Below are 27982 nucleotides of genomic sequence, written 5' to 3'. Positions count from 1 at the left end.
TGGCAGCTTCAGCCTCACGTGTGCTGCCTGATCGGAATGCACGTTGCAACTGACCAGCTGTGGAAACTTGAGAGAAGCAAGACTTTAATAATGAAGAATGCTACAAGTAGGAACACTTCATTCTCATATTTAAAAAAAGGTTACAGAAAACACTGTACTGAAATTTTTGTTTTGCTAAAAAGACAGTCTTTAAGGGTGTCTGAGGGACAGCAAGCACAACACGGTACAAAAGGAGAAGGGCATGTCAGATTTCAGGGCAAGGCATGAACAAAGCAGGACTGGGGAAATGTGGGAGCAACGTTTCACAGAGGGCAAGTTAGGCGTTGCATCCAACAACTCATGTTTGTAAGCTTCTGAAGTTCAGCATAAGGAAGGGCTCCAAGAATGGGGGGGGGGGGTGTCTAAGCTTATCTACAATCACCATTTTACCAAAAAACAAAAAAACAAAAAACCCCACACTTGTTCAACCACATGAGAAGCTGGGAGGATGAACCTGCCATGTAGCCCAGCATCCATGAACGGGGGATGCCAGGGCAGTCGGGTCCAGGGCTGATGCTGCAAGTGGCTGAACAGTTTTTAAAAGGAAGCTGACTTCACAAGCACTGAAAGTCTCCCCTGTGGGCTCAGCACACGGAGTTCCTTTGTACTTGAGTCGGAGGCCAACTCAGCGAGGATTAAGTTCCTCCCAGACAATGCTCACATCGCTGGTTTTGACAGGTCCCGGGATCACAGGTGCTCCTAATGGATTCCATCATTTCTTAGAAGGGTCTATAGATTACTGGGGTTCAGATTGAAGCAAACACTAAAGGGAAACGCTAGTGATATTCTGGCACTGTACAAGCTGTGTGCCTGTAGTCTCTGCCGCAGACATGCGGTGGACCCGGCTTTGCTTCTTGGCTTCATGATCTCCAACAACAGCGATGGGGGTGTACCCAGGCTCTCCCAGTACAGAAAGAGGTGCCCTCAATTCTCATCTCAGTCCAGCTTCTGAGAAAGATATCACAGCTCTTGTGACTCCTGTGGAAATGAACACCTTTCTCAGTTCATGCCAAGCCTTTTCATGGTCCGCCAGCGATCTTTAATCATCACAGCTGTTCGGTTAATAAAGGGGTAATTTTTAGAAATGGCAACCCAGTTTCCTTCCCCATATTTCTGCACTCCGGCCTTCACCCACTCGCTCTCTTCTATGGTCCACTTCTGCAAAACAAAACCAAACAACTTGTCAAAACTTGTTTTGACACTTACCTCTTTTCCAACATACTGAGCAAATCAAACCCAAAAATCCTATGGGCAGGGCTGGAGAGATGGCTCAGAGGTTAAGAGCACTGGCTGCTCTTCCAGAGGTCCTGAGTTCAGTTCCCAGCAACCACATGGTGGCTCAAAACCATCTATAATGAAAATTGGTGCCCTCTTCTGGTGTACATGCAGGCAGAACATTGTATACATAATAAAATAAATAAATCTTAAAAAAAAAAATCCTATGAGCATACTCTGAAGCCAACAGCAGTTTACAACAGGTATAAGCTGAATGTGGTGACACAGCATGCCTTAATCCCAGTACTTGGGAGGCAGAGACAGGTGGATCTCTGTATCAAAGACATAGAGCTACAGAGAGACCCACTGTCTAAAACAAAAACAACAAAACATAATCAATGTTCTGACATGTCATTTTTTAAAATAAATCCATTTGTTTTATTTGTTTATTTGCTTTTTTATGTATATGAGTGCTCCTCTGCATGTACACCTACCTGCCAGAAGAGGGCATCAGATCTCAGTATAGATGGTTGTGAGCCACTATGTGGTTGCTGGGAATTAAACTCAGGACCTCTGGTAGAGCAGACAGTGCTCTTAACCACTGAGCCATCTCTCCAGCCTGATAGTCACTGCTGTGAGGCTGGAGGGATGGCTCAATGGTTATGAGCGTTTGCTGTTCTTGGCAGAGGACCTTGGTTTGGTTTCTTGCACTTGCATGGTGGATCACAACCATCTGTAAACTCTAGTTTAAGGAGCTCTGATATCCTCCTCTGGCTTCTCGGGCACTAGTGGTACACAGACACACATGTAGGCAAAACACTCACACACAGAAAAAAACCTCAAATCCAGTATTTGAACTTAGTTGGAACTGTCTTAGGAGTTATTTTTACCAGGTGCATGAGTAATTTTTGTCTGAGAAGGAGGACTTGTTTTCGTAGTTCTTACAAAACTGACATCAGAAAGTCTTAAGGGCTGGAGAGCTCAGAGCACGGTTAGGAGAGCGCACAGGCTGTCCTTCAACAACAGCTGGCTCCACTCCCAGCACCCACATGGCAACTGTAATTCCAGTTCCTAGTGATCCAATGCTTTTCTAGCCTCTGCAAGCACCAGGTGGGCACTTGGGACACAGGCGTACCCAGTTTTGGTTTCCAGCACCCTAAAGTAGAGGAGGCTCTTAACCATCCATAACTCCAACTTTGGGTACCTAACACAATCTTCTGGATTCCATGGCTACTGCACTCACATACATAAGCCCACATAAAATCAAAAATAAAATCTTACATGTAGACAAAACATTCACACATAGAGTTTTTAAAACTTACCTGCTTTCTTGTTAAACTGGATGACTTGTCCTCAACTGGTGCTGTTGGAGAACAGAAAAGTACACATAGCTTAGAGTTTACATAAAGAAAACAGAGTATCCCTGAAAAGAATACTTGTTTTACATTTCCCAGGTTCTGAAGGCTGAGAATGCAGCACTGTAACAGAATAACCATCTAGTTTGAAAAGGCGGAGTTTAATCTCTAGAACAGTAAAACCAGCAAAAACACATAAACCAACCAAACAAACAAACTAAAAAACCCAAAAAGCCAAATTTTACTACTGTTGAAAATAAAAAGAACATCACTAAAGGGTAACTTCTTTCTGTTCTTTGCCACCGTCACCTCAGCTCTGAGAACCTGTACAGAAAAATGCTTTACAAACAGGCTTCATTTATATTTGTTTGGAGTTTTGTTTGTTTTGTGTTTTGTGGTTTTTTTTTTTTTTTTTGAGACAAGAGTTTCTCTGTGTAGCCCTGGCTGTCCTGGAACTCACTCTGTAGACCAGGCTGGCCGCAAACTCACTCAGAAATCAGCCTGCCTCTGCCTCCTGAATGCTAGGATTACAGGTGTGCACAACCAAGTTCCAATAAATTCTGATCAAAGACAAGACTTCAAGCTCTTGGGGCTGAAGAGATGACTCAGTGGTTAAGAGAACTGAGTGCTCTTCCAGAGGACCTGGATTCAATTCCCAACACCCACACGGCAGCTCACAACTGCCTGTAATTCTAAGATCTGACACCCTCACACACATGTACATGCAGGCTAAACACCAATGTACATAAAAGACTTCAAACTCTTTACCAAAACCGTTATTTTCTATCCATTGAGGGCCTACTACACTTAAATTTTTAATATAGGGCTCAGTAGTAGTGTGTTTGCCTAACAAACACAGAGCTTAAATTCCATGCCCCAAATCTCAAAATAAAAATTTAGGCCTGGAGAGATGGGTCGTATCTTTGAGAAGACTCAAGGTTGGTTTTCAGCCCCTCCATCACAGGTAGCTCTCAATCATTTACAACTCCAACCCTGGGGATCTGACAACTCTCTTCTGATATTCCACGGCACTACAGTCACATGCACAAGTCCACATACATATACATAATCAAAACGAAAATCTTAAAAGAACTTACTATATATGTGTCTATATCACATATAACCCCTTGATAATAATCACTTTACTGTTTTCTGCTAACAATTTAAAAGCCTTGGGGGCTGGCTAGACAGCTCAGTGGGTGAAAATGGAGGTGACCAGTGGCGGTGCATGCCAGTAATCCCAGCTCTCAGGGAGGCAGAGGCAGGAGGATCTTTGTGAATTTGAGGCCAGCCTGGTTTACAAAGTGAGTCCAGGACAGCCAAGCCTACACAAAGAAACCCTGTCTCCAAACAACAACAACAGGAGTGTGTGTGATCACTTCTGACTGCCTGGGGCTAACCCCTGGACACACATGGCAGAAGAAAACTGATTCCCCAAGTTGTCCTCTGACCTCCATACACAATCCATGGCATGTGTGTGTACAAATAAATGTAATTTATTTATTTTTCCTTTTCTTTCTTTCTTTTTTTTTCTGAGACAGGATGTCAGACTGGCCTGAACTCAGAAAGAACCTCCAGTCTCTGCCATAAGAGTACTTGGCTTAAAGCCATGTGTCACCATGGCCAGCCAGTCTCTAGGAAAATACTGAAAACCTTTTTTGTCCTAGTACTCAGAAGGCAGAGGCAAGTGGATCTCTGTGAGTTTGAGGCCAGTCTGGTCTACAGAGTGAGATTCAGGATTGGCAGGACTACACAGAGAAACCCTGTCTCAAAACACAAAAATCACTTTGTGTATGTGTGTGGGCGCACTCAGGATAAGGCTTGTGTGCGGAGGTCAGAGAACAAACTGTGAGAGCTGGTGCTCTCCTTCCACTCTGGCTCTGAGGACTGAACTGGGGTCAACTGGCTTGACAACAGGTGCCTTTTCCCAGAGTCATCTTGGGACCTTCATGGAGGGTACTTTTTTTTTTTTAAGGACAAGACCTTTGGAATTGTGAAAGAATTACTGTTGCCATTACAACTTTCCAAATGAAGATTTAGCTCTTATCTATTTCTATTACAATGTAAAATATGAGCATGCAGGGGGTGGGGGCGGGGGTGGAGGTAGGTGGGTGCTCATAGCTTTAATCCCAGCACTCAGGACAGGAAGGCAGAGCTCTGAGTTCGAGGCCAGCCTGGTCTACAGAACAAGTTCAAGGACAGCCAGGGCTACACAGAGAAAGTCTGTCTTGAGAAAAAAACCAAAAAGCAAAAAGCAAAATATACAGTGGAAAAGATTCTAATGCAAATGCAAAAGAGCTGTGGAAGTAATTATAGAGAACTACAGTGTCTGTCTTATACATGCATGCACAGGCAGGAGTGAGAGATCTTTTTTTTTCCTTCACTTGGACTGAGGATGTATGTAGTAGCTCAGGACACACACTAAAGAGAGCCTTTTATTTAAGAAGGAGGGGCCAGAGAGATGGCTCAGCAGGGAAAGGCACCTGCTGCTAAGTCTGATGACCTGAATTTGACCTCTGGGACCCACACGGTGGTAGAGAACAGACCTGCAAGTTGGCCTGACTCCTACATGCATCGTGCTGCCTCCCTGCCCCGAATATAAATACAGAAGTACAATGTCATTGATTTTTTTTTTTTTTTTTTTTAAATACAGGAGACCTAGTACTCAGGAGACAGAGGCAGGTAAGTTCAAGTCTATCTATAGACTTCCTCATCTATGTTTAGTTTCAGGCCGGCCAGGGCTACATAGTGAGGCCCTGACTCCAAAATTAACAAACAAAAGGGAAAAATAGTGTGATGGCGAATGCCTACTCTCAGAGCTTTGGAAGCGGAGGAAGGAGGCTCAGGAGTTCAAGCCAGAATGGACTACACGAGACTCCTCACTCTCCTCACTCTCATGCCACCAAGAAAAAAAAAAAAGGAAAAAGAAATACAGAGGACCAAATATGAAATCCTGATGATTTCACGCCTGTGATCTCAGCACCTGGGAGGCTGAGGCAAGAGGAACCTGAAATTAAGGCTAGCCTGCGCTACACAGCAAGATCCTGTTAGTAATAAAACAAAACTCTAATTCCTGATGATTCAAAATGGCATCATATACTTATATTTAAGTGGGCGGCAGACACTTCTGGAACACAAACACGACAGCACCATGCATCACACATGAAAAACATCCACAGGAGGGAGGGCAGGGAGCCTCTGAGGCTTACCCGGAACTTCAAACAGCTCATCCTCTTCCATCCACACTTCTTTCTCTTCAAGCCCGTTACGGCTGTCCCACTTGCCTTTGGATACTCTAGGAGAGAACAATGAAGATGAGCCATGAAACACTCCCTTCACGCCAAACTCTTGGCTCCCTTTCTGCACGTGAGTGCTCAGGACTCACGCCACAATGCTCAAATTCACCACCATTTTCCCGGGCTAGCCAGGCTATACGTGAGCATAGGCCAAGTGTCAAGCTGGACACCGTGTAAGTACATTACCTTATTGCCGTCTCCCTCAGAACTGCTTTATCTCCTCAGTTAGGTTTTGGATGGGGCCGCACTGAGTACATGCTGGCCGGGAGCTCTCAATCCTCCTGCCCCTCCTTTCTGAGTGCTGGGATTACAGGTATGTGTCAACATACCTAGTCATTTGGGCTCCTTCAAATGTCTTGGCATTTCTCTGACTTGGAAGGGGCGAACCCTTCCCTGCCTCTCAGGGCCATGCTCTCTGCTCCTACATTCCCCCTGACTTTGGCAGGCTCCCTATTCTGGGAGTTAAACTCAAGATACCCTTCATCAGTATTACACCAGCCTCTTCTCCTCCCAAAGACAACATCATAAAAGCATGCCGACTGGGCACAACAGCCCATACTTGTAACAACAGTACTTAGGAGACTAAGACAGGGAAATGACAAATTCAAAGCCAGCCTGAAAGACATAAGCTGGACTATTTAAACAACAGCAAATCAGCACAGTTCTCTGTGGGCTCTGAATCCAGGCCACTTCGTACCTTGTGTCTGCCACACCCTACATTGATAGCAGTTCCTCTCAAGCTTCCTATTGCGATGACACTTTAATACAGCTCCTTATGCTGTGGTGACCCCTGACCACAAAATTATTGTTGTTGCTACTTCGTAACTCTCATTCTGCTGGTTATCAATTATAAATATCTGATATACAACCCCTGTGAAAGGGTCATTGAACCCCCAAAGGGTCAAGAGCCATAGGTTGAGAACTGCTGACCTACAGCGACCCAGGCTACTTCGCTCCTGACTTATTATCTCTGTCTGGGAGTCCCTCCCAGGCTCAGGAAGCTTCAGTACCGTAAAAATCAGTCCTTCTCCTCCTTCGTGACAGGGTTCTACTGCCCAGGCTGGCCTTGTATGTGCTGTATCATCAAAGACCTGGATCTTCTGACCCTCCTACCTCCACCCAAGTGCTCTAACGGCATGCGTCACCAGGTCTTTTGTGGTGCTGAGGACCAAACCAAGGGCTTCATACCTGCTAGGGCACTCTACCAACTGAGCTACACCCGTCCTGAAGCTACTGATCCCAACGCGGGGGCCTCTGCTCCTGTGTCAGTGTGAGGCCATGCAGACCTACAGCTACACGCCCGCTTATGCTAACAAGGCCAGTCAACGTCCTCCCACCCCTCTGTAAGTCTCCTGAAAAACTACCTGACCAAGCAGCTCAGACAGATGGTAGACAATGTGCTTAATCTGGATTAGAGCTTGAGAATAGGTCACTTGAAACAAATGACAAACATTTACAATCGGTCTTTCTTTTCAGTTTTACTATGGACCACTATTTACTGATGGACAGGTGACAGCTAGGATGCTAAATTCTCTGATTTTCCAGTCATGAGCCTGGATCTTGGTTCCCCGCCCGCCACCATTTCCCCTGAGCTGCTGCCCTGCTCTCTCTGTAGTCTTTGAACTCTCAGCACCACCCTCTGCACAAACGTTTTAGTAGGGATTGCCTGGGGCCTAAGTGCCTGTGTAGAGTGTCCCGCTGACTGCTATCTGCATCTCTTGTGTGGAAGGGACTGAGAATAGAGTCCTCCTAGTATCAGGTGGCTGTGCAGCCCAAGGCAAGTCGGCCATTTTTTGATTCTTATGTTTTCTCCTCACTGGTTAAACTTCATGAACACTGTGGTCTGGCAGGGACTTGTCAACCAGCTTGGGGCTGCTGGGTTTGGTCTGTGAGGTTTCAGTCCCTCCCCTCTCTGCAAATAAACAAAACAACTTTCTGCTAACCTATATATGCTAGGGGATGCCATCCCTTCACTACAAGGTCTGAGGATCCCTTTTACTTGATCAATAAACTCCTAGCAAGTATCTGTGTACAGGTGCTGAGGGGGACAGAAAAATCTAGGCATTACGGTCTTGCCTGCCAGGCAACCCACCTAACTGCCTCTCCTTGCTGGGTCCTTCTGCTCCTGGCTTTCAAGCCCTCTGTGCTTACCTGCAGCTGTCACTGGCTTACCGCGCCCTCGGTGGTGCCTCACTGGCCTGGGTGCATACACCTTACAAAAATCATCTGTAGCACCTGTGATCCCAGCACTCTGGGGGGCAGAGGCAGATGGATCTGTGAGTTCAAGGCCAGCCTGGTCTACTAAGTGAGTCCAGGACAGCCAGGGCAACACTGAGAAACCCTGTCTCAACAAATCAAAACCAATCAACCAAACTAATCTGTAACTGTGACTCTCAGTTTGAGAAGCTGCCTGCCTGACCAGAAGACTAGGGTGCACTCAAGGTATGGCCCAACAACCCATCCCTGCTGCTCCTTTCTGTGTTGCATTCTCCCAGTTACTAATGACAGGTGTTCCGTGCCCGCATGGAAGCAGCCATTCTGCCAGAATTCCTCTCCATAATACACTTGCTACCTTGCTACTCTTTCAAGGCTGGCCTAACATTTGCTCTTCTGAAGGATGTACTCCACCCAAGACTTGTCTAAGCAGGTTTGGGAACTCCTGCCAAGCCCAGGGACCTCACACACTTCCTCAGGCTGTCTCACCAGACAGTTCAGCCTTGCAAGCCATACTTTCTCTAGATCGAAGCAGCCACAGGCAGTCCTACCTGCTGGATGTGGCTATGTCCCATTAAACTCTATTGACCGAAACAGGTAGCAGGTAGATTGTTGTCAACTCTTGCTGCAGAGTACCCATCATACTTTGTACCCTGGACATATGACAGCGCTGGGTTTATCTGCAACCTTCACACATACTCCCAATTTACGAACCTACTGGCATCCTGTATGCTCTTGCTTCTTCACCTGCTCACTGGGGCAGTATCTACACTTCACAGGTTTTCTGTGAAGAATAAATGGATCATGTGCCAAGTGAGGACGAGGTGTGGAGAGCTGTCAGTGGCTTGCTTCTGGATTCAAGAGCGGTGCACATGGTGCAAATCTGTGCCCAAGGAAACCATCCTATCACATGCCATTGCCTGTCACAGTGCATCAGAACACGGTCTCTGAACAATCACAGCACAAAGCAGTGTAGAGATGGCAATGGCCTTGGGAGATACGGCATGACTGAGGCAGATGCCGTATAGCAGGGGCAGCCGTACAAGAATTCATGGGGGAGGTAAGAGTTAAGAGAGGCAACTGGGTCTGTGGCCCCAGCTGCTATGTCAACATCATATAGCTTCAGACCCTGAAAAGCCATGTTCGCTCCTTTCAGTTGTGTGACATCAGGTGAGCTAGTAACTTTGCTGAGCCTCCCTCATCTATAGAATAGGGCTACCACCACCTCACGGAGTGAGCACTGGAGATTCCGTAAGATAACATACGGAAGTGCTTGAGGCCAGTACACACTTAAGTTTCCCTCCCCTTCGAAGCACCAATGGAATTCTGACAGGCAACAATGGGGGAATGACAGTCCACTGTGGGAATGAGAGGAAGTGAATATACAGCAGAGAAACAAACAGTTCAGAGAGAGCAAGCAAACCAATGCCTGGAGGGTGAGTCCACACAGGCCACAGAGGTGAGCTAAACTCAAAATCTGGGTTGGGAGTCACAATGGAAAGTCAAATGAATAGAATTAACTTATTCTAACCACTGCCCCACAGCAGCTATGGAAACAGGGAAGATTAGTAAATCATGACTGGATTTGCTGAGTACTCATTGGTCAAGTATAATGAGGCCCAACTACACAAATTTCACAGTAAGACTAAGTCATTAGACACTGACATGGACAGGCAGAAGGCTCAGAAACCTTTCCTTATGCATGCCCTAGGGCAGTGCCAGGCAGCCTACAGTGGGGCTTGGGAACTGCCCCCCTTGGGACAGGGACTGCCATATTGTCATTCCCTGTTCCAGTCTCATTCTAGCAGTCTGAGCAAGCCTTTGTGGAGAGTAACTCAGCTGAAGTACACTTCATTCACGGAAGTAAAACCAGGCCCAACCAGGATGGCCAACCAGCCCCAAAACTGCTACAAAGAAGGTCTTCATACTTGGGATTCTTCTCCCCTGGGTGGGGTTGGTTGAGAGCTCTGGGCTTGGACGGTGATGCGGACATGGCCTCCGGGGAGGAGTTGAGGCCTGGGCTGGGCTCAGTATTCTGGCTGTCCTCCTCCAAAACCAATCTGCTTATTGTCATGCGATTGTTCTTGGGCTGTAGTTCTGAGCCTCCCTCACCCTCAGCAGGAGCTGAGCTTTCATTTTCATCTTTCCTGGGTCTCTTGTTTTTGTGGGTTGGTGATGATGGGGATGCTAGATTAGAAAGTACCAGATCTTTCTGGTCCAGTTTTGCAAAAGCTGCCTCTGAGTCTTGTGCAGTAGACAGAGCTTTGAAAGCTGCCTTCAGAGTCCTGATTCCGATGGTGGTGGGAGTGTTCCGAGGCTGTCTGCAAATAAAGCACACACAGGAGAGTCAGTCTCCCCAGTGTGGAAGCATGGCCAAGTAGGCAGGACCTCTGCAAAGTATGCGGCCTCAAACAGGGCTCTTCAAACTCTCCAGCAAAATAAAACAAACAAAAACAAAAACTGGGTAAGAGACGGGCTGCTTTCCGTAAACAGCTGTTGCTTACAAAAGCCTTCTTAAATGAGCACAAATCTAAGTTGTAACAAGTTTAAATTCTAAAGAAGGGAACCTTATAGAAACCAAAGTCAATGTTAGTCACCTTTTTAGTCTGTATGATCAAAGCAACGTTTTCCATCGTGTTAGAACTCTGAGTAGCGCCTGCCATCCTCACACCTGCCTGGGCGCCAGCTAATAACGCTACAGTCTCACTGTGAAATCTCTATTGTTTCAGCCATCCTCCCCCAACCCTCATTTGAGGAGCAACTAAGTGTATACCCACCATACATTTAGAAACAGTCTTGAGAATTCTGAGAAAGCAGTGTGCCAAGTGGTCTGGGAGTAATGAGACTGAATTTTGTTTTAAAACAGAAGGTTTCTCTGTGTAGCTGTGGTTGTCCTGGACTTGCTTTGTAGATCAGGCCAGCCTTGAACTCACAGAGATCTGCCTGCTTCTGCCTCCCCAAGGACTCAGATTAAAGGTGTGCACCACCATGGCTGGGTTGAGACTGAATTTTAGAAAAATTTGCAGCCTGAAGGCCAGTCTCCCTGACAAGCATTGTCTGCCATGCACAGAGTTGCTTTCTAAAATCAACATTTAAAAGTTGAGAATCTAGCTCAGTGGTTAAGAATGCTTGCTGCTTGTGCAGAGAACCCAAACTCTACAGCACCTACCTCAGGTGGCTCATCTTCAGCTGTGTATAATTCAAATCCCTCTCCTAGACTCCAAAGGCACCCATACTCACCATACATACTCATGCATACAGTTAAAACAGAAAACAAATCTGGTTAAAACTTGAGAAATCTAACCACACACACAAAGAGGACGTCTCACACGCAAAATTCGAACTCATTTTTGGAATACTTAAGACACTCCTCACAAAGTAGCAACTACCAAAATGAAAAAACCCTGCCTCTCCTTTCTAGTGTCCTGCTTTGCAGATATGGTTTCAGTGAGTTACATGATGACATTTAACTCCTGTTTGAAGATAGGGCCCCCGTAAGCGACTGGGATTAGAAAAGGCCAACAGGACAGCGCCCCCAAGATTATAACTACCAATGTGCTCAAGACTGGTAGAAAGATAGAGAGAGAGAGAGAGAGACAGAGACAGAGAAAGGGAGGAAGGGAAGGAGGGAGAAGAAGACTTCCTCCCCCTCCCTCTTTCACCATCAATTGGCATGCCAGCAAGAAGGCCACATATGGGTACTCAAATCTCTAATACTGTGAGATACTTTTGTGTTAAGTTACCAGACATGAGATCCAGACTTGTCTTCTCTCCTTCCTTCTCTTTGACATCTGCAACTAGTTCTTTTCATGTGTTTGTTTGTTTTTGAGACTGGGTCTCACTATATAGCCCAGGCTGGCTTCTAACTCAGAGCCTCTTGCTTCTGTCTTTCCAAGTGCTGGGATTAAAGCTATGTGCCACCAGAGGCAGCTAATCTCTGAGTTTGAGGCCAGTCTGATCTACAGAGTAAGTTGCAAGATAGCCAGGACTACAGAGAGAGAAATCCTGCCTCGAACCCCTCTCCTCCCACCAAAAAAAAAAAAAAAAAAAAAAAAGGCTATGCACCACCATGACCAGGTCTCTCATTTATCTGAACACTGTTCCCTGAGTGAATGAAAAACGAGCCATCCCCCCAGGTGCGGTGGTTCACACTGCAGTCCCAGCACATGGGAAGCTAAAGGAGTACTGCTGAGTTCCTAGCCAGCCTGGGCTACAACATGAGACCCTGTCTCCATAAAATGAAAGGAGTGCTGAGTTACAGGTGAGACAGAGAAATAAAACCAGAACTTTGGGGACGTGTTAATCAGGACCTTCTCTCATAGACCTCGACAGCTAATCTCATTTTCCTAGGCCCCACTCTCTGCCTCTCAGAGTGTGGTATATGCCAATAACCTGGTAAGTTACTCAGCAAGTCCATTCTCCAAGAGAAACTGATCTTGCTAAATGTTTCCCCCACAATCACAAAGGACATCCTCACCTTGGAGGCTCTCTAAGTGGTTTTTCCACGTGCTCTGGGACTGGGTGCTTTTCTTCCTTTGCTGTACTTGAAGCAGCAGATTCAGATTTCAAGTTCTTTTTGGCCATCTGGGAAAGGAAGGGTATTTTCAGGAAAAGGAAGCCACAGGTGTTTATCTAGTGTTTGCTTCTTTCATCAAGAACACATTTAACATGTAAGCAGCACATTTACAAATCCAGTCCAGGCACTGACTGGAGGGCACAGCATGATGGGGGTAACCCTCAAACTCCCCTTCCTTATCTTGAAACAAAACAACAGAACCACCACAGCAACACCTCCACAGGTGGCTAGTTAGATTAGGAGAACTTTCTTGCACTGTACCTTTGTCCTTCCAACCTCAGACCTAATCCAGCTTCTAGTTCTTTTGGAGTTAAACATAAAAGTTAAACTTCTTCCCCTACTTCTCTTAAAAAAAAAAAAAAAAAAAAAAAAAAAATTATTTTTTTATTTTCGCATGTATGTGCTTGCGCCTGCCTAAGTACATATGTACCACATTTCCATAGGGGCCAGAAGAGGGCATGATATTTCTTGGAAATGGAGTTGCAGGTGGCTGTGAGCCATCTGGTAGGCCCTGGGAATCTTGGGCTCTGCAAGAGCTCTTAACCCCAGGGCTCTCCTTTTTTTTGAGACAGAGTTTTGTATGGCCCCAAACTGGACAGATAGACCTGGCTGGCCTTGGACTTGCTATGATTTGCCAGGTGCTGGCATAGGGGTGTGCCATAATACCAGGCTCAAACGTTTTTTTCAAAATTTAGGATACCTGACAATGAGAATGATTTTTAGTTTGTGTATATATATTTTTATTAACTATATCCTCACAAATGTTTTATCTTTCTTACTGATTATTTGAAAATCATTAGCAATACTACACAGGAAGCCCTAGGCAAGCCATTCTTACCCTAACTCTATTTAGCCATCTCCGTCCTGCTTTAAGTTCAGATACAGCTGTGACATGGTGACTTAAGAGATGAGTTCTATCCTTATGTAAGGAGCAGAAGAGTTTCTAGTTACCCAAAATGCAAAGGAATGAAACACACTTAGACCAAAGGGTCAACATTCAGGTACTTCCTGGCTACCTATCCTAAATACCTGCTTTACAAGTGATCTGAGGGGTTAGAGCTGGCTCAGAGGTTAAGAGCACTGGCTGTTCTTCCAGAGGTCCTGGGTTCAATTCCCAGCAACCACATAGTGGCTCACAACCATCTATACAGGGATCTGATGCCCTCTTCTGGCAGGCAGGTGTACGTTCATCTACATAAAACACCTTAAAAAAAAAAAAGTAACCTAAGATTTGTTGAGCAGCTGACAGGATCATCAACACCACCCTAGCATTCAGCAGATCCACCATTACAACAGGCTATTTTAACATTATCAAAATCTTGGGTCCCCTATTCCTTTCTCTTTTTTTTTTGTGGTGTTAAGAGCCTTTTACATAATAGGCCAAGTGTTTTAATATTTTTTTAAAGATTTATTTATTTATTATGTATACAGCATTCTGCCTGCATGTACACCTGCACACCAAAAGAGGGCACCAGATCTCATTATAGATGGTTATGAGCCACCATGTGGTTGCTGGGATTTGAACTCAGGACCTCTGGAAGAGCAGCCAGTGCTCTTAACCTCTGAGCCACCTCTCCAGCCCCCAAGTGTTTTAATATTAAGCTATATCTCTAGCCATGAAGTTCTTGAGATAGGGGCTTGCTCTACATATAGCCCAGGCTAGCCCCAAAACTCATAATCCTTCTGCCTTACTGTACGGAGCGATGGTATGTATCACCATGCAATCTGAGTCCAACTAAAGATTATCTTCATTAGACCGGTGCAGCACAGTGGCCCACACCTTTAACCCCAGCACTCAGGAGGCAGAGACAGACGGTGAGTTTACAGTTTTCCAGGCTAGCCAGGGATACACAGTGAGAGCCTATTTCAAAAGGGACGGAGGTAAGGCAAGAGAATAGCCCGGCAGTTAAGAGCACTGGATGCTCTTGTAGGGAAACCCAAATTTGATTCTCAGCACCCACATGGTGGCTCACAACAGTCACTAACTCCAGCAGTCCCGGGGGGTTTTGACGGCTTCCGGCCTTCACAAACACCACACATTAGTGGTGTACAGGCATCTGCGCAGGCAAAACACAGGTACACCAAATTAAAAAGAAAGAAAAGGAAAAGGTCGCCTGTTTCTGGCCCCTCTGGAAGATAGCATACTTCTAGTCTTTCCTTCTCTCACTACCAACCCCCACCATTCCACATCTAACAGCCCAGACGTCACTGCCTGTGGCAACACTGTGGACTATAGGAGAACGCGCTACTCGAACTGCAAGATTGGTCACACGTGAAAGAATGTAAAACGCAGGTGAGAAACACCAGGTACATTCTGTCTGCCGAAGGCAGAGGCTTATCTTGGGCATCTAACAGGCATTCAGAAAGGTAGTGTGTATAATCTAGTCTCTGTCACACAATTCTTTTCACTTCTAAATTTCTATTACCCACTCATGCTCAAAGACGCAAACATGGTCACGGGAATTAAAGAGAGGCAGAGAGGCACACCGTGAGGAGGTAGGGCTCCGTGTCGTCCAGGTGGCTTTCCAGAAAGCGCAGCATCTTCTGCTGGAAGGTCTCATAGGAAAAGTTCTGGATAACAGGGTGGGCCAAGTTCTTTTCCCGGATAATGTTCAGGAGATCAGTTCGTAGCTTCTACAGGAAAGATTGACGTTCAAAACAGGAGAAAGGAGAACAGTAAACATCAGGGCTGAGCTGCAAAAGAATACCACCAAAACATCTGCAACGCTGCCAGACACCTCAAAGCGCTGCTTCATCAGCCACAACGGGTTACTCTGCAGCTCGAAGAAACAAGGGACAAAGCAGCTCTACTGTGTGTAATACAAGATCCCTTGCTGCAGTATTAAGAGAAGTGTTCAAATATCAGTGTGTAGATCTGTCTGCATCCTGTATGCAGATGGAATGCAAAAAGGGTTCATATGTGCACAACCAGAAGCCTTGCTTGCGGACGGCACCTCTGAAAGAATAAGTCGCAATGGCTGCCTCTGAGAGCAGCAGCATAGGTGAAGGCTAAAGACGAGGGAATTTTCATTCAACTTGTTTGTTAATCCTGGCTTTCTTACACCTTAAGCTTTATTCTTATATTTTTACATGTGTGTGCACGTGCATGTGTGCATTTGTGTATGTGTGCCTGTGTGTCTTTGTGTAATAGCACAAATGTGGAGGTTAGAGGACAAGGTATTGAGTCTTGGGGATGGAACTCGGGTTGCTAGGCTTGGGGTCAAGAACCTTTATGATTTCACAGGCCCTTATGATACCTTTTGAATTTTGTACTATACACGTTAGCTCTTCAAAAATCAAGGGGATTTCTGCCAGGTATGGCGGTACGTGCCTAAAACTAGAGAGGCACGGGCAGCAAATGGCTGTTAGTTTGAGAGCACCTCAATCTACACAGTTCAGTAATAGATACATAAAAGAAGCCCTGCCTTAACACATCAAAAAGGCATAGATTGTGGGCCTGTTTGGTGCCAGGGTTCACATCCAGGACATGTTAGGCAAATGCCCCACCTTAAGCAACATTCCCCAGCCTAAAATTTAAGTTTATAAAATAATACAAGTTGGGGGAAGGGAACCCAATTGAGGATGTAGCTCAAAATGACTCCCACACTTCTGACAGGAAGTGAAGATGTTAAGTCCTCCCCAAAGAGCTTTCCAGTCTCCAGGGCTAACATTCAGAGACAGGGCTAGAATCCATATTTTCTGTTGAATATCTGGTACCAATTACTTAAATGGTCTATCACAAAGCCGACAGAACAAGTGGTTTGTGAAAACTAAGACTTGAAAAACCAGTGTCAGATACTGAGGCTGGGGTCGAAGTCACCTTAAGTATGAAAAGCAAGGTGTGAGACATGTTTCAAGACAGTCCTACTTGTAGCCTAGGCTAGCCCTGAACTCACTTTAGCCCAAGGCAATCCCCAACTTGTAATTGTTGCCTCAGCTCTCAGAGGCTGGGATCACAGACAAGATGTTGGGCATTTAAAGGTGAATGCATACATACATATGAGAGAGAGAGAAAGTCTCACTCTGTAGTTCTGCTGGCCTGGAACACACTATGAAAAACAGGCTGGCTTTGAAAAGATCTGCCGGTATCATCTCCCGGAGTGCTTGAGGTCCTACCACACCTGGGATAGATGACATTCTTAACAAAGAACCCACCCTTACTACTCCACAAAAGGCAGTGAGATGTTAAGTCACAGGAATAAAAATATATCATATATACCTGAGTTGTAGGGTCCTTGGACATGTATTTTTTCAAAATTTTTGAAGCCTTTTCAAATTCTTTGTTTTTGATGCAAATAATGACAGCCTATAAAAGGAAGTAAAATTTTTGTAATAACAGATGTCATTAAAATATCAAATATCAAAACATATTCTAAAAAGCTAAATCTTAAAGCTATCTACAACTGTTTTCACACTGTATCAAATTCCTGTACTTAAAAGCTAACATTACTGTCAAGCGCTTTGAGCAACCATAGGTGTAGTTTTTTGTTGTTGTTAATGCCCGAGAAAGCAAAATTGGATCCCCTGGATTAAAGACTCTTAGCCAGTCTGCCTAAGGAAAGACAAAACAGACAGGAGTTATTAGAGTCCCAAAATTTCAAGTCTATAGAACAACTGATTGCAATCCTTTTTGGGTAAAAGAGCTTTGAAGCAGGGGTGATGCTCGGCAAAAGAACATATAACGTGGGGCCAGAACAAACAAGAGATGTGCTGGCCACAGCGTTCTGCTAGTTCTATTCGGGGAGGGGCTAAGGCCAAGTCTGTAGAATGAGAAACAAGCCTTATACCACAAACACCAGCTAGCCATTCTAGCTAGAGTATGCAGGGAATCACTGAGATTGGCAACCAGTCTCACACACAACAGGAAAAAAAGCGACCAAGAGCCAGGTAGGACCAGATGCCCTCATCAGCCACAGAGGGAAAGAGGTTTCTGTAAAGAAGCTCTGAGAGAATCTCCTCAGCAAAAGGTGACAGTGACTAGACAACTGAGACTTCTAACACACCACTAAGTACAGCCCCCACCCCAGGGTACAGAAAACTGGCGTCAAACGCTCCCAAACAAGGATGCATGACTATAAATTCTCAGAAGATGCAAAGCCAATCATCTTTTCAGATGACCATGCTTACCTATTCATTTTCAGCAGAAATATTACTCTTACTTTCTTAACAAAGCTTTTATAAAACACATTATATAACAGTTTTGTTTTATTATAAAACATCAATTCTATTAGATTCAAACTATTCAGGGCATATGGCACAAAATGCTAACATACCCAGAACTTCTGGATCCAGGAGAATACAAAACCATTATCTTCCCCCACCCCCACTTTCAAAACTCTTATTTTTGCTACTTTGTCTTCGCTTTTTTCAGACAGAGTACCATCACGTAAGTCTCAGTCCTCCTGCCTCAGCCTCCCAAGAACTGCTATCACTCACTACTAGGCTGACCTCCAGCACCAGCTGTATTAAGGGTGCTTTTTCACTCTGCACAATGTCCATCTGTATTGCCGCACGGTCAGAGTTCTGTTTTCTTGCTGTTGAGCACTATTATATTATTTGGGATATATTATAGTTTATCCATTTATCCACTCAAGAACATGTGGGTGGGTCACAGTTTTGGGTCATTATGAACAGAGATGCTAAAACAGGTTTTTGTGTGAATGATTCTTCAACTCTGAGGTAAATATGCAGGAGTGGAATTCTTGGGAGTATATAATGTTTAACAGGGTAAGCAGTAGCCAAACTGTGATGGCACAGGGTAGGTGTACTACTTAGCATTTCTCTTTCTCTCTCTTTTTGAAAAGATCTTATGTATACAAAGTTCTGCCTGCTTGTACGCCTGCATGGCAGAAGAGGGCACCAGATCTCATTATAGATGGTTGTGAGCCACCACGTGGTTGCTGAGAATTGAACTCAGGCCCTTTGGAGAAGCAGTCAGTGCTCTTAACCTCTGAGCCATTTCTCCAACTCCCTACTTTATTTTTTTTTAATAATTTATTTAATTTTATTTTATGTGCTTTAGTGCAAAGGTGTCAGATCCCTTGAACTGGAGTTACAGACAGTTGTGAGCTGCCATGTGGGTGCTGGGAGTTGAACCTCAGTCCTTTGGAAAAGCAAACAGTGCTCTTAACCACTAAGCCATTTCTCCAGCCCCCCTACTTTATTATTTTTTTAAAGATGTTCTTATTTATCTATTTATTTGTTGTTGTATGTTTTCCTACATATACATATGTGCTCCATGTGTATACCTGGTGCCTGTGGAGACCAGAAAAAGGTGTTGAATCATCTAAGCCTGGAGCTACACCTGTCTTCTAGCCCTAGTGATTTACTAACATTTTAAACAGTAAAACTCTATTCTCCTGTTTTTGTTTCTTTCTGAGATAGGATATTATGGAGGCTCACAATATGTGTAACTCCAGTTCTAGGGGATCTGACACCCTCACGCAGACAGATGTGGAGGCAAAACACCAATGCACATAAAGGAACAACAACAACAACAAAAACAAACTAAAAAGAACCTAAAATTAAAAACTTTACCAAACCCCCAAGTAAATATTAACCAGGCATAGTAGCACGTCTTGAATCACGGCAGGTGGATCTGAGTTCAAAGCCAGGCTGGAGCTACATGGTTTCAAACAAACAAAACAAACCCAACCAATTAAAGCACTTCAGCCCACTGTGATAGCTCATGCCCGTAATCTCAGAACTTGGGCTATGGACACTGTTGTCTCAGGGAAAAGAAGGTGCCTAGGTGTAGACGTACACACATTCATACTAAGTCCCTTGTCAGATATGACCTGCAACTGTTCTCTTCCAGTTCTGTAGTCAACCCCTTCTATGACTGTTTCCCTCAGAACAAACGTTTTACATTTTGAAGCCCCATGTATCAGTTTTTCCTCTTGAGGACTTTGAAAACAGCTTAGTTATTTTTAGTCACGTGTATGAGTATTTCGCTTATTTGTAAGTAGATACAGATAGTTGTGAATAACCACATGGGCACTAAATCAAACCAGGGTCCTCTGCAAGAACAAGTGCTTTTGACTAAACCATCTCTCAGCATCCCCCAATTTCTTTTTGTCCAGGTAAGAGTCCCTTAATAACCCAGGCTGTCCTTGAACTCTTAACCTTCCTGCCTCCACTGCTACATGCTGGGATGCCAGACATGAACACTGAACTGAACTTCAAGTGCTAACTAATATGGTTTTTTAATATTTTCTTCAAGACGATTCATGGTTTTAAGTTGTGTGTAGTGATACTTTAATCTCAGCACTTGGGAGGCGGGCATTTGAGGCCAACCCACAATGGGATGTCCAGGACAGCCAGGGGTTCAGTGATCCTGTCTCAAAAAAGCAAAGACACCGCCAACAGAAAGTTCCATGGATTTATTTAGAATTTGTGATCTATTCTGAATTATTTTTTGGTATGAAATGTTTAAGGCCATGCTTCATTTTTGAATACTGACATTCCACTAGTTCAACAGCAATTGCTGAAGACTGTCCTTTCTCATTTAATATATTTAGTGATTGAACAGCCACACTGTCAAAAACCTATCGGCCATCTATGTGTGGTGAGGGCTCTACACACGAGGCAACCATTCTAGCACTCCCTCACTACCCCCAGCTCCAGTGTCTCTGCTGCTCCACTCATCTCTGTCTGTTTTTATCTTTTGTTCTGGTTACTTCAGTTCACTTGCCTTTTCTTGTATGTAAAATCAGTGGCTGAGAATGTAACACCAACAGCCAGATGTGGTGTTTCTGGCCTTTAATCCCAACAGGCAGATCTCTGTGAGTTCCAGGACAGCCTGGTCTACACAGTGAGTTCCTGGACAGCCAGAAACAGCTATATAGGGAGACCCTGCCTCTGTCTCCCTCATAGAGACACACACAAAACTCATGGGCATGGTATGATTTTAATGAGGTTTTCTTTCTTTCATCCTGGTTTTGATGCCTGAGCTTTGCCAGTATCACTGCTGGGCACAGCTGCCACCAGGCCAGTAATGCCTAGGGGCCAGAACAGGAGAGAAAGGAAAATGAGAATTGGATTTTTCTCCCATCATCTTCAACTCATGGGAAAGCTCCCAAGGCCAGAGAGAGGTCTTTGGAAGCTCCTTCTGTTTGCACCTGCAGTATATGCCCAGGTGTTCATGTTGCCTTTACTGGAATCCATTCTAGATAGCACAGCAGAAAGACTCCACAGCAGTCTGGCAGAACTTCAAATTCTGGTCTTCTTCACCTGCCTCACCAGTCACATATCTGAACCTTCAATAGCTGTTCTGCACTGTGCATCAACAGGGAGAAAGTCTCTGTGCTCTACATGCCCAGAACAAGAACACAGGCCACCTATGTTTAATTTCTCAGACTGGGCAGGAAATAGGAACACTGAATTTCAAATTTAATTTCAAAACTGAAATTAAAAGCCTGTCACTCAAGTTTATACTGAGAGCTTGACTTTATATGTTAATTTCCTGCAGTTGTCAGAAACAAGTATAATTCCTTCTCTCTTGTATTTATTAAGGTTCTTAGATTGTAAGCCCTATGAATAGTCTCTGGTTAATATGGCATTACAAGCAGACTTTTTAAAACAGGTAAGCACCTATTCTGAACAGAGGGAGGCCTAAAAATGACAGAAATAAAGAAAACAAAGCAGCAGAAAAAAATAGCAGCTGGGAGTGGTGGCACACATCTTTGATCCCAGCACTGGGAGACAGGGGCAGGCAGATCTTGATTTCAAGGCCAGCCTGGTCTACAGAAGATTTTCTCTTTCCTGCCTTTTCCCCCTTTTCTTTCTTTTTTAAAGACAGAGTCTCTGGCACTCACTATGAAGACTAGTCTGGCCTACATCTCTGGTCAATCCTGCCTCAGGGATTAGAGGTCTGTGTGGCTTCATGGAAAGAATGTTTAAACAGCCTTTCAAAAAACAGTTGTTGTTGTTCTTTGACTTCAAACTGTTTCTTGGGAGTTGGCACTTGGACATGGCAGCTAAGTGACCTGCTATGGAGCTATACCACTGGCCCTTGTTTTCAAACACCCTTTCATTATTTAGTGTGTATGTGTGTATGAACGTATTCGTGCTATGTGTCATGGTGCTCATGTGAAGGCCCGAGGACAACATGTCCTCGTTTTCCTCTCCTTCCACCATGCACTGCTGGAGTTGGGGTGTCAAGCTCTGGCTGTCAGCTTGGCAGCAAGAGTCCTTACCCGTGAACCACCTCTCTCTCTTTTAAGAAAGGTGGTCATTAAATTTACCTGGCTGAGCCGGGCATGGTGGTGCACACCTTCAATCCCAGCACTTAGGGAGGCAGAGGCAGGCAATCGCTGTGAGTTTGAGGCCAGCCTGGTCTACAGAGTGGGTTCCAGGACAGCCAGGACTACACAGAGAAACCTTGTCTCATGCCACAACCCCCAAAAATTATTTTATGTGGATGTTTTGCCTGCAGAATGTCTGTGCACCTGGGAGAGTATCAGATCCCCTGGGACAGGGGTGACAGCAGACTGTAGGGCAATCATGTGGATATTAGGACTAGAACCAGGGTTCTCTGGAAGAAAAGCCAGTGCTCTTAACTACTGAACCATTTTTCCGGCCCAACAAACAAACTGAGCAATCTCTTCTCCCTCAGACACGGTTTCACCACGGAGAGGAGGCACACTACCATGCCTGGCTCAGATTTTCTCAGCCACATTAATATCCACTGGTCTTGGCAATCAAGATGGCTCCATGGGTAAAGAAGTTTGCTGTACAAACCTGAAGATCTCAATCCACTCCCTACACCCCATGTAAAGGTGGAAGGAGAGAAAGACTTCACAAAGTTGTCGTCTGATCACCCTACAAATCCTGCACATGCACACACACAGACATATTAACAAAAACTTTTCAAAAGACACTGGTCATTTTTTAGAAATTGCACCTGGCATGAGAAAAATGATTCACCAAAGCCCTAGCCACTCCACTCATCATTGCTGTGAGGCTCATTGCAAATGCCAATACGCTGACACAGTCACAACACGCTGACACAGTCACAACAGTGTCTTGGCATTGTTATGAAACATGTTCTCTGAAAGAATCCCAGAGACCTCCAGAAATCTCTTAACATGAATTGAGACGTTCTAACTTAATGTACTTGATTAAATTCTTTCTTTCTGAATTACCTACAATCTTTCTTCCATCGTACTTGTGGCAGGGTCACTCAATCAAACCCAGAGCTCTCAGATGCAGTTAGTCTCCTCAGGCAGCTTGTCCTGGACGTCTCCTCTCCCCATCTGAGGCCACAATGCCCTCCCAGCATTTTCATTGGGGATCTGAGCTTCAGTTTCACACTTGAATAACAAACATGCAACTGCTGAACCATTGCATAGACCCTTTTAAATTTTTTTAAATTATTTATTTATTCTTAGAGCACAGACTGGTGTTTTGCCTGCATGTATGTCTGTGTGAGAATGTCAGATCCCCTGGAACTGGAACTACGGACAGTTGTAAGCGGCATGTAGGTGCTGGGAACTGAACCTCTGGAAGTGCGCCCAGTGCTCTTAATTGCTGAGCCATCTCTCTGGCCCTCCCAGACCCTACTTTAATACTTTTTGTTTGATTGTTTTTCAAGACAGGGTCTCCCATGTAGCCCTGGCCATCCTGGAACTAGCTCTACTGTAGGCCAGGCCAGCCTCACACTCAGAAACCCGCCATCTTCTGCCTCCCAAGCTGGGACAAAAGGTGTGCGCCATCTTCTCCCAACATATTTTAAAATAAGTTTTTGTGCTGAGTGTGACAGTGAATGCCTTTAATCCTTGTGAGGCTCAGAGGCGAAAGGTGGATCTCTTAGTTCCAGACCAGGCTGCTCTAAATAGCAAGTTCTAGATCAGCCAAGGCTATATAGCGAGACCCTGTCTCAAAATAAGAATTATTGTAACAATTTACAAAGCTTAAATGAACCTAGGCACCCCATAGAATTTGCTAAGATGACTGTAGACACTAAATGAGAAATTCGGAAAGTGTCATTTCATGGCAAGGGGATCAAAGCAGCTGTGACCCAGGCTCTCCAGTAGTCCTCTGTGACTGTTCCATGTGTACAAGACCCCACGGCTGGCCTACAGTGTGACACAGTCCCACCTGAGTCCTGCTAGTAGGCACATCAGAGTGTGGATCAGATCGTTCAGACTTGAGACAGGTTTTCTCACCAGCTGAGTCTCAGCCCCCTGGGTACTGGGATTTCAAAAAAACATCAACATTCCCAGCACCAGCTGAGTCTCAAAATGACCGCAACTGTGTTTATTTATTTCTGCAGTTCTGAAGATTGAATCCAGGGCCTCTCACATGCTGGGCACAGAGACTACCACCAATGCACAGCACCAAAAACTCTAGCTGACAGCTTGACTACAACCTTACTTAAGGAATCCTGGGCAAGAACCACTCAGGCAGGCTGCTAGCTTCCTGACCTTTGGCAGCTGAAAGCTAACAGTCCCTGTTTTAAGCTGCTAAGTCTTAAAGTAATTTACTATCTTGAATTGAAAAACACAGTATGGGCTAGGAACGCAGCTCAGTAGTAGTGTTTGCCTAGCATGTGAGGCCCTGTGTTCCATAATTTTATTTTCTGAAAGGGTAGTATGTGCACATAATACAAAATTCAAAAGGCATAACAAGAGAAAATTCCTTTATCTTTGAACTCTGCCTAGCACCATTAAAACAAACAAATAAACCTGGTCTACAGGAGAAAAGAAAAAAAAAAAGTCAGCCAGGCCTGGTAGTTAGCACCCCTGTAATTTCAGTCCCCTGGAAACAAACGCAAGAGGTATGTAACAGCAAGTTCCAGGTCACGCAGGAATAGACAGTGAGACTGTCTCCCCTTCCTCCTTGTAAACCACCAACAATATAGTATGTAGAAGACCAAAAGGTAGGCCAAAAGCACACAAAGTCAACGGAAGAAAATGGCTAATTGTGCATGGGTGTTTTATCTGCATACATGTCTGGGCACTACATACATGCCTGGTGCTCCAGAGGCATTGGGACTGGAGTCACTGCTGTGAGACTCCATTTAGGTGGTGAGAAATGAACCTGGGTTCTTTGAAGGAGCAGCCAGAGCTCTTAACCAATGAGCCATTGCTCCTGACCCAGATGTTTATTTTTGCTGGCAGACATTACAAACCAAAGTTTAAAACATGAACTTAATAACTTAGCTGGTTGTGGTGTAAACCTGCAATCCCAGCACTTGGGAGGCTGGTGAGGCAAGCAGACTAAGATCGAGGACACTCTGCATATAGTAAGATGCTATTTCAGAACAAGCCCCCCAATCAGCAAAAGCAGGAAGAGAACCATATGCTTATGTAATAAAATTATGTGTACATGCCTAAAGAGACTCCTCTACAAGACAGGCCAGATGACAAATCTATAGTCCTTGTTTCTAAAGGAGTTAGATAAATTACTCTGAACAGGCAACATTTCTTCCTGAGCTGTTCTCAGAGCATCCCTGGGTTTCTCCTCCATCCCTATAATGACTTTTCTGGCATTTCCCCCCAATATAACCCGACTTACCTATATTAAAAACCTACAGTGGGGCTTATTCCTCCTTGAACAGAGTAATAATTATCCAAGCATTCTTTGTAAGAATAACCAGTAGTTCCTGCTACAGGTCCTTAACTGAACAGATATCTATACCCATAGCATACTGGAATTTTTTTTTAAAATGTATATTTGTACCCTGTATACAGCCAATGTCTTCCTTGTGACACAGGGTTTCCTCCCTCTACTCTCCTCCCCCTCTAAGACCTTGCCCTTTTCAGGAGCTCTCTTTTCTTCTGTTATCCTTAAATTTCCTTCACCCAGGCAATTGAGAGCCATTTTCCACCCTTACCTATGCTTATGCCTCCACACCTCCAGCCTTGGTTACTGCAGAAGAAAAACCTACAGCCGCTGTTTTGTTTAAAGAGTTCTACTGAAGCCATTTGACAAAATGACAGCCTCCAATTTCTAGATACTCATTACCTCTGTTATTCTAGAATACTGTCTGTGCGATTCCTTTTTTCTAGTTGACTGATTCTACTCTGATCACAGGGAACATTCTTTTTTTTTTGGTTTTGTTTTTGACAGGGTTTCTCTGTGTAGCCTTGGCTATCCTGGACTCCCTTTCTAGACCAGGCTGGCCTCGAATTCAGGGTGATCCACCTGCCTCTGCTTCCACTCGTGGCTTGGGAATATTCTTTAAGTCCCTCTTTTAGCAGTCAAAGAGCTCCGTTCCAAACTTCCCAAGGTCCTAGCCATTCCTTCAGGCTTGTTATAGACAATGGTGACCAAACCCAGGACCAAAGCTACTTGGGGACCTCTTCGCAGTGCTCCTGAATGGTACAATAACTTTGAAAACAGCAGTCTTCGACGTCAACCCGCTTCCCAGGCCACAAAGAAGACCAAAACCACAGAGCAGAATACCCTCCAAGCGAGAAGGGGGACACTTATGAAAAGATGACGCATCGCACGTTGCACGCGTACACTCCTGATCTCTCCCCACCTCCTTCCTCTACCCACACAGAAAAGATTCCACAATGTGTCTTCAAATAGCCCTGATTTCGCCTAGACAAAAAACAAACAAACAATATTAAACGGTGTCTTACAGCCTCCTTGACCAGTTTTCTACTGGATTCGACCACTGCTTCTGTCAGTGTAAATTCTGTTTTAATCATCTCCAGCACATTGATAGCTGATTCCAGGGGTGTGAGCTCTGCCTCCATATCAAAGGAACAGTCTAGGACAAAACACAGTTTCCACTTTAAGCTTTCTTCTATGGAACAGCAAACATGTCCAAAAAGTATATACATTTATCTATGGAAGCATGCAAACACCATTTAGACTCATTTGTATAAAAGACCATGAACACCAGGCATTTAATCCCAGCACTCAGGTAGGAGAGGCAGAGGCCAACCTGGTTTACACAGTAAGTTTGGACAGCAAGGGCTATGTAGAGAGAGCCTGTCTTAAGAAAAAACACACACACACAAAACCATAAAAGGACCATGCAAACCCAGTAAAATGTGCATTTATTCTGTTTATGTACTGTGATATGGTCCAAATTTAAACCAACCAAATTTCTTTCTTGTTTCTTTCCAAAGACAGCGTTTCTCCGTGTAGCCTCGGCAATCTAGTAACTTGCTCTGTAGAGCGGCCTGCCTCTGCAAGCACCACCACACCCAACTTCAAATCAACACATTTCAAGTGTCTATCCGTCAATACTTTTCGCCACAGATGAATTATAACATACACACTGGCCTCTAAAATTCAGAATAACACGTCTTCCTCAGACACCCATGGTCAACACTGAAGACTGTTAAGCAGCTGTCAAGTTGAACTTGGGTTTGAGGATGTTGACACTCTACTATGGGGAGGAAGAGGGCAAAGAATGTGTTCCTTATTGCCACAACTTACTTTCAGCAACAAAACAGCTGTGCAATTAACAGGTGGGAAAAAAACAAAAGAAAACAAAAGCCACAAAAAAACAGTCAAAGAACTTTAACTGGAGAAAACCAAAATTAAGAGAATTCAACCGCCGCCGAAGGGGAAAAAAAAAAGACCTCCGTGGTAGAAACAGCAGTGAACTTTAACCCGGAATCTTTCAGCCCTGAACCTTAAGTTTGAAAATAACAAAAACCCTACGTAAGTAATCCCAGAAAAGAACACAAAAAATAGCCGTACCTAAATTTTCCCCTTCTTCAATGCGCGACAGACACTGCATTACCCGCAGCAACCGGGACACCGTATGCTCCTTCCCCAAGGGCCTGACAAGCAACGCTGGGAAAACAGACATGGTTGACTCCGCGAGCCCCGGTCCCCAAGCCGTACCCCCGCGGCCCTTCCTCCTCCCCGCGGTCCGCGCCGGCCCTCACCCTGCATGATGTCCCGGATCTGCCTGAAGTCCCGGTACCGGCTACTCCGAAAGGCCCGCAGCGCCTCGTGGAAGTAGAACTTGAGCACCCAGCGGTTGACCGCCTCCTCCAGCCGCGCCTCCCCCGCGCCCCGCTCCGCCGCGCCTCCCAGCCCCGGCTCGTGCCGCCCCCGTCGAGCCCGCCCGCCGCTGCGCGATGCCCGCCGGCCCGCCGCCCGCCCGCCGCCGTCGCTGCTCCCGCCTCCTCCCGCCATCGTGTCCGACCGCCGCGCGCCCTCCCCGCCCTCCCGGCTGGGCCGTTTCCTTGGCTGTGACGCCATCGGGTCACGCACAACGCCCGGGCCGGAAGCAGGGCCCGCCGTGCCGGCTCCCGCAGCCATGATACCGACGGCGTTCCAAGTCGCCCGCGGGCTTCTGGGAGGGAAAGGGC

At 45.2% G+C, this 27982-nt stretch overlaps 1 protein-coding gene across 2 annotated transcripts; it reads right to left on the bottom strand.

Annotated features, from left to right (window-relative positions):
• Nucleotides 1-67: 67 nt before the first annotated feature.
• Terf2 (telomeric repeat binding factor 2) lies at nt 68-27972 on the bottom strand. Of its 2 annotated transcripts, XM_021632710.2 has the most exons (10): nt 27554-27972; nt 27363-27458; nt 26288-26418; nt 16915-17001; nt 15183-15329; nt 12597-12703; nt 10048-10440; nt 5819-5904; nt 2577-2617; nt 68-1197 (listed from the first exon to the last, which is right to left on the bottom strand). In XM_021632710.2, the coding sequence occupies exons 1-10, from the start codon at nt 27930-27932 to the stop codon at nt 1039-1041; spliced, it is 1626 nt and encodes a 541-aa protein (XP_021488385.1). In that variant the 5' UTR covers nt 27933-27972; the 3' UTR covers nt 68-1038. The 2 variants fall into 2 exon arrangements, with proteins under 2 accessions (XP_021488385.1, XP_060248002.1); XM_060392019.1 differs by lacking the exon at nt 10048-10440 and having other exon boundaries at nt 27554-27950.
• Nucleotides 27973-27982: the final 10 nt, after the last annotated feature.

This window comes from Meriones unguiculatus, chromosome 10 (genome assembly GCF_030254825.1).
Source record: "Meriones unguiculatus strain TT.TT164.6M chromosome 10, Bangor_MerUng_6.1, whole genome shotgun sequence".
In the NCBI taxonomy this organism is placed as follows: domain Eukaryota; kingdom Metazoa; phylum Chordata; class Mammalia; order Rodentia; family Muridae; genus Meriones; species Meriones unguiculatus.
The sequence above is the reverse complement of the archived record's forward strand: the minus strand, read 5'-3'. Positions and strand labels throughout refer to the sequence as shown.